Source organism: Grampus griseus (assembly GCF_964374135.1).
Source record: "Grampus griseus genome assembly, chromosome: 18".
NCBI classification, from domain to species: Eukaryota; Metazoa; Chordata; class Mammalia; order Artiodactyla; family Delphinidae; genus Grampus; species Grampus griseus.
The window spans coordinates 73616647-73631734 of record NC_139012.1 but is presented as its reverse complement, the minus strand read 5'-3'; the positions used below and the strand labels follow the sequence as shown (position 1 = coordinate 73631734).

At 45.1% G+C, this 15088-nt stretch overlaps 1 protein-coding gene across 3 annotated transcripts in view; it reads left to right on the top strand.

The window, feature by feature from the left end:
* MTUS2 (microtubule associated scaffold protein 2) overlaps positions 1-15088 on the top strand; it is a gene marked incomplete at its 5' end in the record, with an annotated part of 327280 nt that overhangs the window by 276139 nt on the left and 36053 nt on the right. For all 3 annotated transcript variants that reach the window (XM_082675664.1, XM_082675666.1, XM_082675665.1), the window contains one exon: positions 2084-2150. In XM_082675664.1, coding sequence (XP_082531790.1) covers positions 2084-2150 — 67 coding nt within the window. The remainder of the gene's footprint in view (positions 1-2083; positions 2151-15088) is intronic.

Here is a 15088-nt window from a genome sequence, read left to right as displayed (position 1 = left end):
GCGCGGGCCTCTCACTATCGCGGCCTCTCTTGTTGCGGAGCACAGGCTCCAGACGCGCAGGCTCAGTAATTGTGGCTCATGGGCCTAGTTGCTCCGTGGCATGTGGGATCTTCCCAGACCAGGGCTCGAACCCGTGTCCCCTGCATTGGCAGGCAGATTCTCAACCACTGCGCCACCAGGGAAGCCCCAGAATTATTCTTGATAGTAGAAACAAGTTAGTTTTTTCACTAGTTTGAGATTATTTCAGGGTAAATACTGAAACTTACCCTCTCAGGAATACCAGGTTTTCTTAATTTGTAGTAACAAGTCAGCCGGCTGTATTACGCTGCTGTTAGACCGAGCACCTGTGCCTGTGATCAGTCTGACTAGACACTTTGCCTGTTCTGAGTTCTCTAGTCTTTGAACTTAGAGTAGAATCAAGACAGAGTCAGGAAGTTGCTTTAAAAAAAAAAAAAAAGCAGAGAACAAGACATATGCCAACTCTAAACACATTCAGGCACTCAACGTGGAAAAGCACCTGTCATCTATAGGAAGTCATCCAGTGGCAAACAAAATCAAAGGAAACAACAGAGTTGTAGTAACAGCTAGCACTTGTATAGCGCTTGTAAGTGCCAGGCACCGTTCTAACTGCTTCACGTACGTTAATTTATTTAACCCTCAGGACAGCCCTGTGCCGTGGGCGTGGCATCGAGGCAGTGTCACGTAGTGATTAGGAGAATGTACACTTTCAGGGTGATTTCCAGCCTTCAAACTCAGGGAAGGCGAGGATGCTATGGGCTGGGGTGAGGAGGGAGCTCCATGAGTGGGATGGGGGTCCACTGTCCCTCAAGTAGTGTATGGTTGCTACATTAGTCTTAAGAGAAGCATGACTTACTCATTGTTAATGCCTGTGACTAAAATAGCTCGCAGCTTATTATGCAAGTAGAGTTTTACCTAGGCATGACATTCTAACATTGCTTAGCAAATGCCCTTTGGATAACCTGCGACCCTGCCATCAAGCCACAGTAGCACACGTGTCACCGGGGTCTAAACGCAGCAGACACAGAGACAAGATCGTGACAGCTGTCTGTTCCCATTCGGCACAGGTTGTCCAGAGGTGCTGACATCGAAGTCAAAGCAAGTTTAAGAAAGAAAGAGCATTCACGAGGCCCTGAGGATGTCTGTGCTAGATACTTGGTACCCATTTTGGCCAAAATTCCCTCTTTGGAAACGTTTGCTTTGGGAGTACATTCTACATGATGAAGGAGCCTTTCCTTGAGGGCCTGTACTTTTGGCATCTGTCACTTGAAGAGAATTTATGTACCACATCTTTCCTAGTTATTTTTAGTAGTAATAAAAATCACAACAAATGTAAATATTGGTGCTGACTCATGCCTCCAACTCATCTGTTTTATGTCATAGTATGTGTTTGATTTGAAAACAGCTAAGCAATCACTTAGTGACAAATGGCGTTCTTCACAGTAAGTAACACTTCGAGTGTGAGTTTTCTTCGTCTTCCTTCTACCGATGCAGAGAATGGAACAAAAAACCTTGGAAACTTAAGTTTTGGTGTTGGTCTTATTACAAAGAGAAATGTTTCATGTTAGGTTTTCTGCCCATTATTCATTAGGTAGGTAACAGTGCATGTATGGACAAAAGGGTAAGTTTAAGGGGACAGCTGGGAAAATAAGCATCTGTCCCTCAGAGAAATATGGTATTTTCATGGTCAAAAATCTCGTAATAGTGACAATAATTAAAAATATATAATAATATATAACAGCAGATTAATGCGTAGGACATAGACATGCAAAGAATTACTGTAGGTTGAGGTATACAGAGTGCAGTACAGGTATACAGAGTGCAGAAATAATACATGGGTATTATTAATATTATTATACGGCAAGCTTTGCGATTTGAATGTGATACAAATGAGTGAGTCAGACATGGCTTTGTACGTTTTTTATATGCTTATATAATGAGAAAATTATCTCCTTAAGGGCTCAACTTATAAATATTTGCTTAATATGATTCATCAATTGAACATGTGAAAGTGCTTACTTAGCCTAAAACGAGGGGACTCTCGGTATCCATTTTGTTTTTTCAGAATGAAAGTGCCCTTGTGAAAGAAAAAGAGCTGTCAATCGAACTTGCAAACATCAGGGATGAAGTTGGTAAGTAGGGCATTGACAATGAGGAACGTAAAAAGTGTTTTTCTGCTATCTGTGAATGTATAACAAAAGCAGTTATGTCTCAGGTAATGACCAGAGCACACCTGCCTGGACAAAAGGAAGTATCATCCCCAGCACAGTGGTGGGTTCTTGTAGCCTTGCGGGGAGCTATGATTTCTATGTCATGTCTCCGTTGTTATACGGGCAGCTTCCTAACAGTTCACGGTGGAACTAATCAGGCTTGAGTCTGCTCCTCCCAGATGGCAGCACATCTCTCTGTCTGCCTTGTGTGGGGTGACAAGCACCCCTCCGTGTCACGCCCCACCCCTGGACAGGCACAGCTCCAGCAGAAGCAGCTCAGCTTTGGTGGGTAACTGAGGTGCTCCCTGTAACTTCCTTCCTGCCACTGTACACCCTGCCGTGAAATACTCTGTGATCTAGAACACGGATCTGGATGGCTTAGAAAATGCTAGGGTTCATGTTGAAACTCCTTCTCTTTGATACGATGGTGTAGTTCTGGCTGACCCGCAGGACACCTTGCCAATGACAGGAAGATCCCCAGAGCCTGGGATGTGGTAACCAGCGCCCCTCCCTCTGTGCTTTCCCGAAGCTTCTGAGTGCGGCAGGAACCACACGGGGATCATGCTGGGATTTTGTGTTTAAGCCTTACTTGATTTCTGCATTAGTGCTAAGAACAGAACAAGAATTCATCTGCCAAATGAAAAAGCCATGGGGGGAGGGGAAGGCAGCACCACGGCCTGGGCCCTTCAGCCCAGCATTCGGCCCCAGAGGACACTTTAGCAGCGAGTTCCTGAACCACTGGAGAGGCTGCATTTGTGAGAGGGAAAGACGGGAATATCAGGATCGTCTGTTAACCGTAAAGTCATAAATTCCACTGTCTTGACCTGCAGGGTATTCCCTTGAAGGGAAAGGGGTATTGAGCTTACAAACCAGACTTCCCAGTGATCCTGTAGAGAGATGATGAGTCCTGTCTTCTTACCCCCCAGCCTTATTTGGACCTCTTATAAGCTGAGTCTGGGGGGCGGGGTCACTGGAGGGGAGGGGCCAGGGGTGCGGTTCTGACGGGGAGATGGAATTTCTAAAGATTGTAAATTTGACATAGAAGAAAACAAAGAAGCTGCGAAAAGTCAGAATCCTTTAGGGGCACTTCTACAGATCCCAGAACAGGGCTGGCCTGTCCCCCACATTCAAAAATCGCTGCTTAAAATTCTTCACGACCATTAAAATGCTGCCCTAAATTCTACCGATACCTGCTCGTAAGTACCCGTCAGCTTTCTGCACCCTTGATGTGAAGAAATTCAATCAAAGGTCTTCAGCCTCCAGCCAGAATCAGCTTTGCTGGTGGTTCCCAGCCCTGGTGCGTGTTCGAATCACCTGGAATGCTTTTTAGAACATCGATTCCCGGGACCTTCCCGAGGGCAACAGAATCAAAATCTTTGAGGGTGAGGCTGAGGCATTGCTTCATTCCCCAGGTGTTCCTTAGGTGCAGTTTGAGAATCACTGAATTGCGTTGAAGGAAGAGGGGTTTTGATTTGGATCGGGAACGAGGCCGGGGAGTGGGAGGCTCCCGCAGGCCAGGGCTCCGGGCAGCAGGAGGGGCCCAGGCAGAGGAGCCAGGCGGGTGAGGGAGGGTGCCGAAAGAAGACAGATTCCACCTGCTTTGATCTCACCCTTAGGGTTGGCCTGGCTCCCGGGAAAGGGGAGGGAGGTCCCCCTCCCTTCTCATCCTCCTTCCCTCGCCTTTGCCGGTCAGGCTGGGTGTCCATCCTCTGAGTCCGCTCCCATCTGGATTAGATGAGCTTCCGGGAACTAAACACAAAAAGGAACCCCCTAGTGTGTTCGCTGACACAGTTCACATTTACAATACATTTCCATCTGTGACTTCTCTGGGGGAGCTACCACAGAATCTTCTAGAAGGCGTGTAGTTAGAATCCCTCTCAGAGATTTTGAGATGTGTCATCCCACACTGATGGAATCTCTGACCATAGTAGTTTTTAAGTAGGAAATTTCTGGCAATTGACTTACAAGTAAACTTTGAGGACATCTCCAAATAAGTGGTGTTTTCTTTTTTTTTTTAATTAATTTATTTTTATTTATTTTTGGCTGCGTCGGGTCTCTGTTGCTGCGCATGGACTTTCTCTAGTTGTGGCAAGCAAGGGCTACTCTTAGTTGTGGTGTGCAGCCTTCTCATTGTGGTGGCTTCTCTTGTTGCGGAGCACGGGCTCTAGGCATGTGGGCCTCAGTAGTTGTGGCTCATGGGCTCAGTAGTTGTGGCTCACGGGCTCTAAAGCGCAGGCTCAGTAGTTGTAGCACACAGTCTGAGTTGCTCTGCGGCGTGTGTGATCTTCCCAGACCAGGGCTCAAACTCGTGTCCCTTGCATTGGTAGGCGGATTCTTAACCACGGCGCCACCAGGGAAGCCCAAGTGGTGTTTTCTGAGCCCACTTCGGGCATCAGGTGTGTAGGAGATTTTTCCACATGGAGAACACTTGCTGGGTGTTCAACAGTTCAGTTCAGTTTTGACACTAACTCTCCGAGTGAGTGCAGACCCCACAGGTGAAGGGCCAGTCCCACTAGACTGCAGGTGCCAGTCCTAAGTCCCAGGAGCCTCTTATACTTCTGACCAACTGGCTATAAATTCAGGGGTTCCCATTCCCATCCTAGAATGACTTGTACAACTCAGGAAAACACTTTACTTACGTTTACCAGTTCATCATAAAGGATACAACTCAGGAACAGCCAAGTGGAAGAGACGCACAGGACAAGGTGTTTGGGGGGAGGGGGAGGTACGGAGCTTCCACACCCTCCCAGGACAGGTCCCTCCCCCAGGAGCTAGCTGTGTTCACTGACCTGGGAGCTCTCTGAATCAAGAGATTTTATAACCCCTTCTCCAGCGTCTCCTTTCCCTAGAGGTTGGTGAGTGGGGCTGAAAATTCCATCCCTCTAATCACCTGGTCTGTCCTGTGACCAGCCCCATCCTGAGGCTCTCTAGGGGCCCCCCAGTAAGTTACCTCGTTAGCATAAACTCAGAGAAGGAGCTCATCGTAAATACAAAGGCACTCGTGTCACTCAGGAAATCCAAAGGGTTTTAGGAGCTCCAGGGACAAAAAGCAATGTATTGTTCTACCACACCTAGCCCAGGTACCTCGCCAAGGCTCTGCCCAGTTCCTTCATTTAACAAGCTTCTGAGCACCTTGATGCAGCAGGCAGCTTCATAGCATTTCAGAGGTGATCCAGGTCTTAATGACTATAGTCTATTCACCGCATTTGTGAGATCGGTAAACTGAGACATGGTCAAAGATCTTGGCTAAAGTTGGGACGTCTGTAAGAAGTACCAAGAAGAAGACCTTAGTTCTCCTTAATCTCAGTCCATTCGTTCATTCAACAGATATTTATTAGGTGCCTAGTATGTGCCAGGCACAGGCTAGGCAGGGTCCCCATGGATGGTGAAGCGGTCATAGCTTGCAGGGGGCACCCCTCTGAGTGGGGGCTGAAAGGCACCCACATTGCAGCCGCTCACCAAGCCCTGGACCCCAGCCTGCGGTTGCTGCCACCCACAGGAAGGGGTCTTTTTTTCTGGTTTGCACAAAGGCACCATGTGGACTAGCTATGACCTGGTGCCGTATACGGACAAGTCAGTGGTGGATAAGACACAGCTCATGTCCTCGAGGAGCTTACGACCCAGGACTCCGTGCAGGAGGGGCCATCTGAGAGGGGCCTGTACAGTGACTGAGGCTCGGGTAGATGCACGTGGGAAGGGAAAGAGCACAATTACTGAGCACCAGCTGTGCCTGCTGCCCCCAGTGAATGTGCCCTGGACCTATAGGCGCCATGACCATTTGGGGGCATTACCCATCCTGCGTACCTTTGGAAAGGAAAACCCATTCCTCCTTCCATGGATTAAAAACACTTATCGCACTTGTCACTTAAGAGTTATAAAACACTCTGTCGTAAACTAGAATCAGCTACTCTTCGCCTTTGAGTGTTTGAGGTTTTACCAGTTTTTGCTATTACGCTACAGTGAGTGTACTGTTTGCAAATTACTTTTCTCCTCTTGTGTTATTTTGTTGGAATATAATCTCAAAAGTGTGGACCAATAATTTGGGTAGGATTTCACATTTGATTTAAACTCATCTATATGTGCAGTGTCCTGGATATTTATTCTGTAAATCACTGCACAAGATTATGGTGGATTTAATCTCAGTGTAGCTAGGGTTGCCTTATAAGAAGGGAATTAAATCAATTTCTCTCTCTCTCTCCCTCTCTCTCTCCCTCCCTCCCTCCCTCTCCCTCTCCCTCTCCTTCCTCTCCCCTCCCCTCCCCTCCCCCTCCCCCTCCCCTCCCCTCCCCCTCCCCCTCCCCCTCCCCTCCCCCTCCCCTCCCCTCCCCTCCCCCTCTCCTCCCCTCCCCTCCCCTCCCCTCCCCCTCCCCTCCCCTCCCCTCCCCTCCCCTCCCCCTCCCCTCCCCTCCCCCTCCCCTCCCCTCCCCCTCCCCCCTTCCTCCCTCTCTCTCTCACACACACCTGAGAAGGGACACGTAATTGCCAGTCATATGCCAAGATGTAGTTTGGGATGGAGCTTTTTGTGGTCCAAGGGTAGAGTCCCTGTGGAGTGGCTGAAATTTCTGTCATCTGTGGTATTTGTATCTCCTATGAAGACAGGGATCTCTAGTAATCCTCCTGAAAGCTTCTCATCTCAGGTCACCCTCCAGGGTTGATGGCTCTTGCCTTGTCTTTGGAGTTGGCCTGAATTGGGTCTATCCTTGGAAAAGCCTTCCTCTAGCTGTATTGGTTGTGGGATGAAAGGGCATTTCGGATCTCCAGGAAACCAGAATCCAGCATCACATCCAGGGAAGGAGGAGTAAAGATGCTAGAAACATATTTAATATATGATTTTTTAATCACATCTTAAAATTTCCCCAAAAGTACAGTTATTAAAATATGAGCCCTGATTTTTGGATAAAGTGGCATTCTCCAGATTTGGAAGTCAAATACTGGATCCTTGAAGGTTCATCCTTTACATTTGTAGATGCCGAGATAGATTTGTGAGATGTTCTTCCCGGAAGCAGATTACTTCCTTTTGAGACGTTACGCTTCAGGTTGTTGACCACCATCAGGTAGATATTTATGGTCTTCTCTCCAGCAAAGCTGCCTTATTAGAAAACCTGAGCTATAAGAAATGCGAATTAAAAAAATATGAATTAGATGAACTCCACAGAAAAACATGCAATAAATAGCTAGGTTCAAATGAGGCCTCTGGCTCACACTCCTTACTTAGCCCCAGTGCTCTCACAGGCAGACCAGAGCCCTGCTGAGATGTACGTGCAGACACAAGTTGGACCAACGCTAACAGCACTGCACATCTCCCACCAGATTCCTTCCTCGAGGCCGCTCAGAACTGTGACTGTCTGAATGTGCTGTGAAATTGCCTCTCATCTTTGAAGCTCTCAGTCACCCAGCCGCCCTCCTCCTAGGCTTCTTTACCTGCCACTGCCCCAGTCCCACTGCTGATGGACAAAGCTTCTCTCTGCACCCACGTGTGGCTCTGTCACCCCTTCCTCTCTTGAACTTGTTAGCTCTGCTCTGGCGCTTCCCGAGCCAAGGCCATGGGCTTTTAGCTTTCTGCCAGCCTCAAACTTAAGATGGACTTTGCTTTTTCGTCTCTACTGAAAACTTTAAAAACACTTAACATGAAATACAGTTTTAAAACAGAAAGCGGTAATTAACAAAGCAATCCTTCTGTTAAAGTTTCTCAGGTATTGTACAGGAAACTAAATGGTTAAATCCCCGTTTAGATTAAAGTTAGCTTATTGAAACAAAACATCATACCTGAATGTTTTCTATAACATGAAATAAAGTCATACTAAAGACCTCTGAGAGCTTGATATAAAGGTATGATAGAAATCTCAGTTTATGACAGTAAACACTGACTTGTTATTACGTTCTTAAGTTACTAAATAGAATGAACTTTTCAACTTATTCTCATTTATAACTAGCAACCTAAATATGTTTACACACACCATTGTAAGTGTATCTGTGAGATGACCTTCCAGGGTTTATGCATAAAATGTGTCTTCCAATTTATGATCATAATCCCTTGGATTTACAAAGCACTTAGTACTTACCAAGCTCTGTCATATGGTATGTTTTATTTATTCATTCAAACAGCTCTGTGAAGTAGGTGCTGGTGTCTTTGATAGGAAATTGAGGCTCAGAAAGGTTAAGTGACTTCCATAAGAGCACACAGCTGGGATGGGACAGAGTCAGGTCTTAACCCAAGTCTAGAATTTTTCTACACATCGTATGTAACTTTACACATCGTGAGTAACTTTACACATGGTGCGTGACTTTACACATCATGCGTAACTTTACCACGGCATCCCCAGCTCCCCCACCACCTTTTTTTGGTAACTTTTAATTTAATAGATTGAAAAATCAGATAAACAAAATAGTTTTGTATCCCAGTTCTCTATGACTCCCACCCAAAACCATGATAGATGCCAGTGTGAATCTGTCCAAACGTAGATTAAATTATATAACAGTTAATTCATCCCTAAGCTATAGCCATTAGGATCGGATTCAGGAACAAATAACAAACTCCCTAAACAATGGTAGCTTAATCAAGCTAGATGTTTATTCCTCCCTTATATGAAAGTCAGGAGGTAAGCACCCAGAAGCAGGTGTGGTTCTGTTCCACAGAGTCCACAGGGGGCCCAGGCTTCCAACAGCTCAGCGTTCACCCATCCCCAAGACAGTGGTACTTCTCCTTGTGGTCCCGGGTGGCAGTGGTCAGCACTGGGTGCCACGTGGTCATCATATCTCTAGTCCAGTAGTAGGATGGAGGAGGGAACAAACGAAGAAGCAGAAACAGTGAGTCAGCTCCTCTTGGGGAAAAGTTTCCCGGAACTTATATCTCCTTGGCCAGACCTAAGTCACAGGGCAAACCTAGTCACAAGGGGACTGGGAAATGTGCTCTTTTTTCTTGGTGACCTTGCCCAGATATTTTGTTACTGTGGAGGAAGGGGAGAGCTGTGCTGTGGAGCCTCACTTGCCTCCGTCAGTAAGATGGAGGGAATAGTCCTGTCGCACGAGCTGAATGAGAGCAAAGGATCTAGCAGGATGTTTGGCAGAAAATTGAGGGCACAGCATATGCTAATTCCCTTAAGTTTCAGATTAGATTCTGTTGTATTCCTTCCCCTCACAGCTTTAAAAAAGATGAGTTAAAATGCAAAACCCAAGAGGACACCTCAGAAAAAATAACTAATCTTGGGATCACAAAAATAATGTACATTTTCTGATTTATAAAAATATCTCTTCGAAGCACACCAATTAAAAGACAGTTTGCCAGATTGGATAAAAAAGCAAGATGCAGCTATGGGCTGCCGAAGAGAAATCCACTTCATATATAAAGATATAGATATTTAAAAGTAAAAGGATAGAAAAAAGATATACTATGCTACCACCAATCCAAAGAAAATTGAAGTGTCTATGTTAATATCACAGAGTAAACTTCAGACCAGGAGTGTTACTAAGGATGAAGATGGCCATTACATAATGATCAAGGAGTCAGTTCACCAAAAAGACATAATAATACTAAATATCTGTGCGCCTAAAAATAGAGCTTCAAGTCACATGAAGCGAAAACTGGTGGAACTGAAAGGAGAAATAGACAATTCCACTATTACAGTTGGAGACTTCAGCCCTCCTCTCTCAGTACTGAGAGAACGAACAGGCAGAAAATCAGTTGGATTTAAAAGACCCAAACAACAGTATCAACCAATAGGACCTAACTGACATTCATGGAAGATTGCATCCAACAAGCAGAATGTACATCCTTTTCAAATACACGTGGAACATTGACCTACATGGACCATATGCTGAGCCATAAAACGAACCTCAACAAATATAAAAGAATTGAACCATACAGACTGCTTTGGACTCTAACAGAATCTGACTATACAGCAGTAGCACAAAAATACCTGGAAAACTCCAAACACTTGGAAATTAAACAACACACAACTAACACATGGGTCAAAGAGAAAACCACAAAGTAAATTAGACATTTATGTTGAATTGAATGAAAAAAAAAAACACAACCTCTCTGGAATGCGAAATTCTCTCTGATCAGCAGAGTTGAATCTTCTTAATCTTCTCAACAACTTTGGCAGGGGGGACCCAAATACTTATTTACTATTTAACTATCACTGTCCTAGGTTCTATGGTGGGGTGCAAATAGTGTTATTTAGAAGATTTGATCTAGAAGGTTTGGTCTGCTGTCAGAAATTTGAGTGTGACAGTAGAGATTCAAATATACTGCTTTCTTTGCAAGATGGACCACTCAGCGTGACGAGGTCTGGGAGTTACCTGTCCCTCCTATGGTAAAATGATGTTCTGAGCTGGGAAAAATTCAAGCCAGTGATGTCAACTGCCATGATTAGATTTTATCCCAGTAAATGTAATTTTTAAAAGTCATTTTAGTTTCTATCTCAAACAGGTGCTTACCCATGCACAGTAATATCAAAACCACAAACTCCCTTAGATGTACCAGAGACTGGGTTTGGTTGCCATGGAAAGTACATCATCAGCTACAGTTCCACAAAGCTGCTACTTTCTTTGAGACAATGATTTATTCTAACTGGCAGCAACACATTTTTTGATATTTATAAAATTCTTTGAAGTCTATAGGTATAGCACCTTTTAGTTATTTTATATGGAGATGTCTGTTTTGTGATGCTCTGAAATATTTACTCCTTTATGAAAAATGTTAATATTTTTAAATCTGGGGGTTTAATCCTTAACCTGAATAGACCGAAAAAAATAAGGATACCAAGGGCTGCCCGTAAACTACCCTGCGGACAAGCAGTGTCTTGAAACTTGGAGTCAGCAGCTTCCATACAATTGTGACTTCATAATAAATCCAATATCTACAGTGGTGTATGGTTTACAAAGCTCTTTCACATATTATTTCATTTAATCCTGACAACAACCCTAGGAGACAGACAGGTAAGGTAGATAATACCACCACCGTTGTAAAGGTGACTAAATTGTGGCTATAGAGAATGAAAGCAAACCCCAAATCACGTAGCTACTAAGGATAATGGAGCTGGGTCCTTACCTTGTTCCAGCATGACCATAGCATGCTGCCTTTGTGTTGTAAGATTTCAGGTGGTGTCTTGGGGAAGATAAGAAAAAGCAGGAAAAGACGTGACCTGCTATGTAGATTTAACCTGAAAATTGCTGAAGAGCATCTTGCAAAACACAGTGCTTTAAATGACAATCACATACAAATTATGCAAATGTAATCACCGCCCACTTGTGAGTTTCCCGTGCACTTGGATCCCTCTTATTTTTCTTTGTATCTTGAGCCCCATCCCAGGGCTTAGCGCATTAAATGGGAACCATTCATTGCTTCATTGTATAAACTTGACTGAACCCAGGAGATGCACCTGTTAGTGTACCAGGAGTGGAAGATGGATGCGACATGGTCGCTGACTTCAGGGGACACCTGGGCACTGGGGAGGCAGATGCAGAAGCAGGTACTTAAAACCCAGGGTACTGAGTAAGGTGCTGGAGATCTGGGAGTTCAGAGGATGGTTTGTAACCCAGTCAGGGGTCCAGGAAGGGCTTTTAGGGGTAAAACAGCTGAGCTTAAAGGCAATGGAGGAGTCATTGAAGAAGTGGCTCTTCTACGCTTGAGCAATTATATCAACAGCGTTAATGACGTCATTGACTCAATTTCTCCTTTGGGAGATGGGAAAAATAGTAAAGACTGGTTTTCCATGGGGTGACCCCTAAACCAGAGGAATAGGGCAAATGAATTTATCTGTGAAACTCTTTAAACTACTTGCATACAAAGCAGGGCAGTGTTTGGGATGTTAGACTCCAGTGAATCTCTCTTCATAGATTTTTTAGACCTTTGGTTTTTCTTGTCTAATGCCATTATGAAATTACTCTCACTCATTCAGGTAACCACAGATACCAGGTCCAGCTTCCAGAGTACTGGCAATCTGTTTCCTTAATTTGGCAGTTAATTTGAATCAAGTAATATATAAATTGCAGTATATGCTTATGTTATGTTCAGATCACTCTTTTTGATTAAAATTGCAGTTTTTCAGCCAAATGGCAGGTCTTCAGGAGGTTAATTCTGGTGAAGATGAGAACTAGACCAACTCTGCATTGCAAGGAACCGTGTAAAGGCTTACTAGGTTTTGGTGATGATGAATCTGATTCTGATCTCAGGGCCCCTTAGCACAGCTATTTTCTTAAAAAAAAAGGAAAAGCTAGTGCTGAAGAATTTGGTCAGAATTTAGCTAATCAGAGTGACGGTTCCAGATGGACAGACCAGGCTGGCGCCTAAGTGTGGGCATCGTTAGTGCACCAGGAATGGCTCTGACTTTCAAGGAAACGCCTTTTAAGTAAGTTTACTAGAGCCTGATATAGAAAACGAAAATCCCAATTTATTAATTTACAATAAGTAATGATATGTCTCCTTGTAGGCACATCTACCTAGAAAGCTAAAATTGTAATCAGAGGACAGCTTAGTGGACCAGAATCAATCATGTGCTATTATAATAATGGCATCTCACTGAGATAGCCTTGGGCAGCCATCTGCATACCTCTTTTGTTCCTGGGACCTCAGTTCTTAGCCAGGGATCCCCATGGGAGGAGATGGAAGCCTATTAGGATCACCTGGGAGCTTCTACCAAGTACCCATGCCTGCCCTGCTTCCAGCTATTATAGAGTAACTAGTACTGGACTTAACATCCCACTGTACACAGCTATAAGACACAAAATATATAAGGCAGCTGTTTCCAAGCAATAGACAGCACAGGCCCGTGATCCTTGAAGAAAAGGGATCACACTGAGTCCCCTGTTGGCCCCAGCTTTCTGCCTGGAGTCACTTACCAGACCACAGCACAGAGAGGTGCTCCAGCAGTGACCGCCATGTTGCTGAGCTGAAGGAGCAGTTACCAGAGATCCAGTGATTAAAGCAGCTAAAAATCGTGAGGCCATCGGGACTTCCCTGGCGGTCCAGTGGTTAAGATTCCGTGCTTCCAGTGCAGGGGGCGCCGGTTCAATCCCTGGTCGGGGAACTAAGATACCACGTGCCACGTGGCCAAAAAATTTTTTAAAAAAAGAAACAAATCATGGGGCCGAGCAGTGGAGAGCAGTAACCTATGCAGAGGAGGCCCCAGGAGTTTGCACGGGGGGTTCCCGGGTGGTCTTAGATGAAGCATGGGCATCACATGTCTGGGGAGACCTGGCAGAGGGCAGCTGCTGCAGGACTGACATGGGTGAGGGCAACAGAGGCTGCATCGTGCTGGGAGACGTTGGATTCCAGCCCAGCCAGGGTGGATAGACCTCACTGAGCACCTCGAGACAAGACCTGAGAAAGGCCAGGCTTTAGGAGTAAGGACCATGACCGAGAGTAAGGGTCTCTCTAGGAAACTCAAGTGGACCCACCCTAACAAAGACTAAAACCAAGTGTGGTGGAGTCAAAGGCATCCAGTAATTTACCTGCCTGCCTACAAAACTCAACACCTGCTAAAGGAAGACAAAATAGTACACGCTTCCTGCAGTATACCATCCATGATGTTGAACACTTATTTTTAAAACTTAGACCTGCAAAAAGCAGGGCCCATAATCAAGGGGAAAAGTAGTCAATAGACATGCGTGTTGAAATAACCCAGATGTTGGAACTAGCAGATGTGAAATTTTTAAAAACTGTCATAAACATGTTCAGGCACTTCCAGAAAAAGAGGAATGTAGTGAGTAACCAGGTGGGGAAGCACAACAGAGAAACAGAAACTACAAGAGAACCAAACGGAAATGTTAGAGCCCAAGAGTCGAATCTCTGAAATGAAAGACTCACTGGCTGGGCTTTACAGCAGGTTGGAGACCGCAGGAAAAGGGGTCAGTGAATTGGAGACAATCAACTGATACTATCCAATCTAAAGAACAGAGAGAAAAAAAAGATTAAAAGAAAATGAACAGAGTGTCAGGGACCTGTGGCAGTGTAAGAGATGTGTAATTGGCTTGTCAGAAGGAGAAGAGTGAGTGATTGGGGGAAACCTTTTTGGAAAAAATGATGTGGAAAGACATCCCAAATTTGGTTTTTTAAAAGAGCAACCTGCAGACCCAAGAAGCAGTGAACCCCAAACAGGATAAATGCAAATACACACATCACACCAAAGACAGCCTAGCTAAAGACACACATCACATACAGAGGACAGGGCTGTGAGTGACAGTTAACCTCGCCAGAAACAGACCGAGGCAGTGGAATGACGTTTGAACTGCTTAAAGAATAATAAAAAAAACAAAAGCAGAAGTCAGTATCCAGAGAAAACATCTTTTAAAAATGATAGAAACTTGGAATTATAGGAAAGAAATAAGATTGTCAAAATGGTAAATGTGTGGATAAATATAAAAGATTACTCATTTTGTTTTAAGGTGATTATTCTTTTTTTTTTTTTTTGCGGTACGCGGGCCTCTCACTGTTGTGGCCTCTCCCCTTGCGGAGCACAGGCTCCGGATGCGCAGGCCCAGCGGCCATGGCTCACGGGCCCAGCCGCTCCGCGGCATGTGGGATCTTCCCGGACCGGGGCCCGAACCTGCATCCCCTGCACCGGCAGGCGGACTCTCAACCACTGCGCCACCAGGGAAGCCCTGATTATTCATTTTGTTTTAAGTGTTCAGCTTGATGATCTTTGTCTGTGAATACATCCATATAATCACCACCCAAGACAAGACCTAAGATGTTTACATCACTCCCGAAAGTTCCCCCAGGCCTCTTTCTCCAGTCAATTCCACCCCCTCCCTACCTCTGAAGCCACCACTTCCGTATTTCTGTCACCATAGATTAGTTTTGCCTGGTCTTGGATTTCCTACAAATGGGATCAGACAGTGTATGGTCCTTTGCGTCT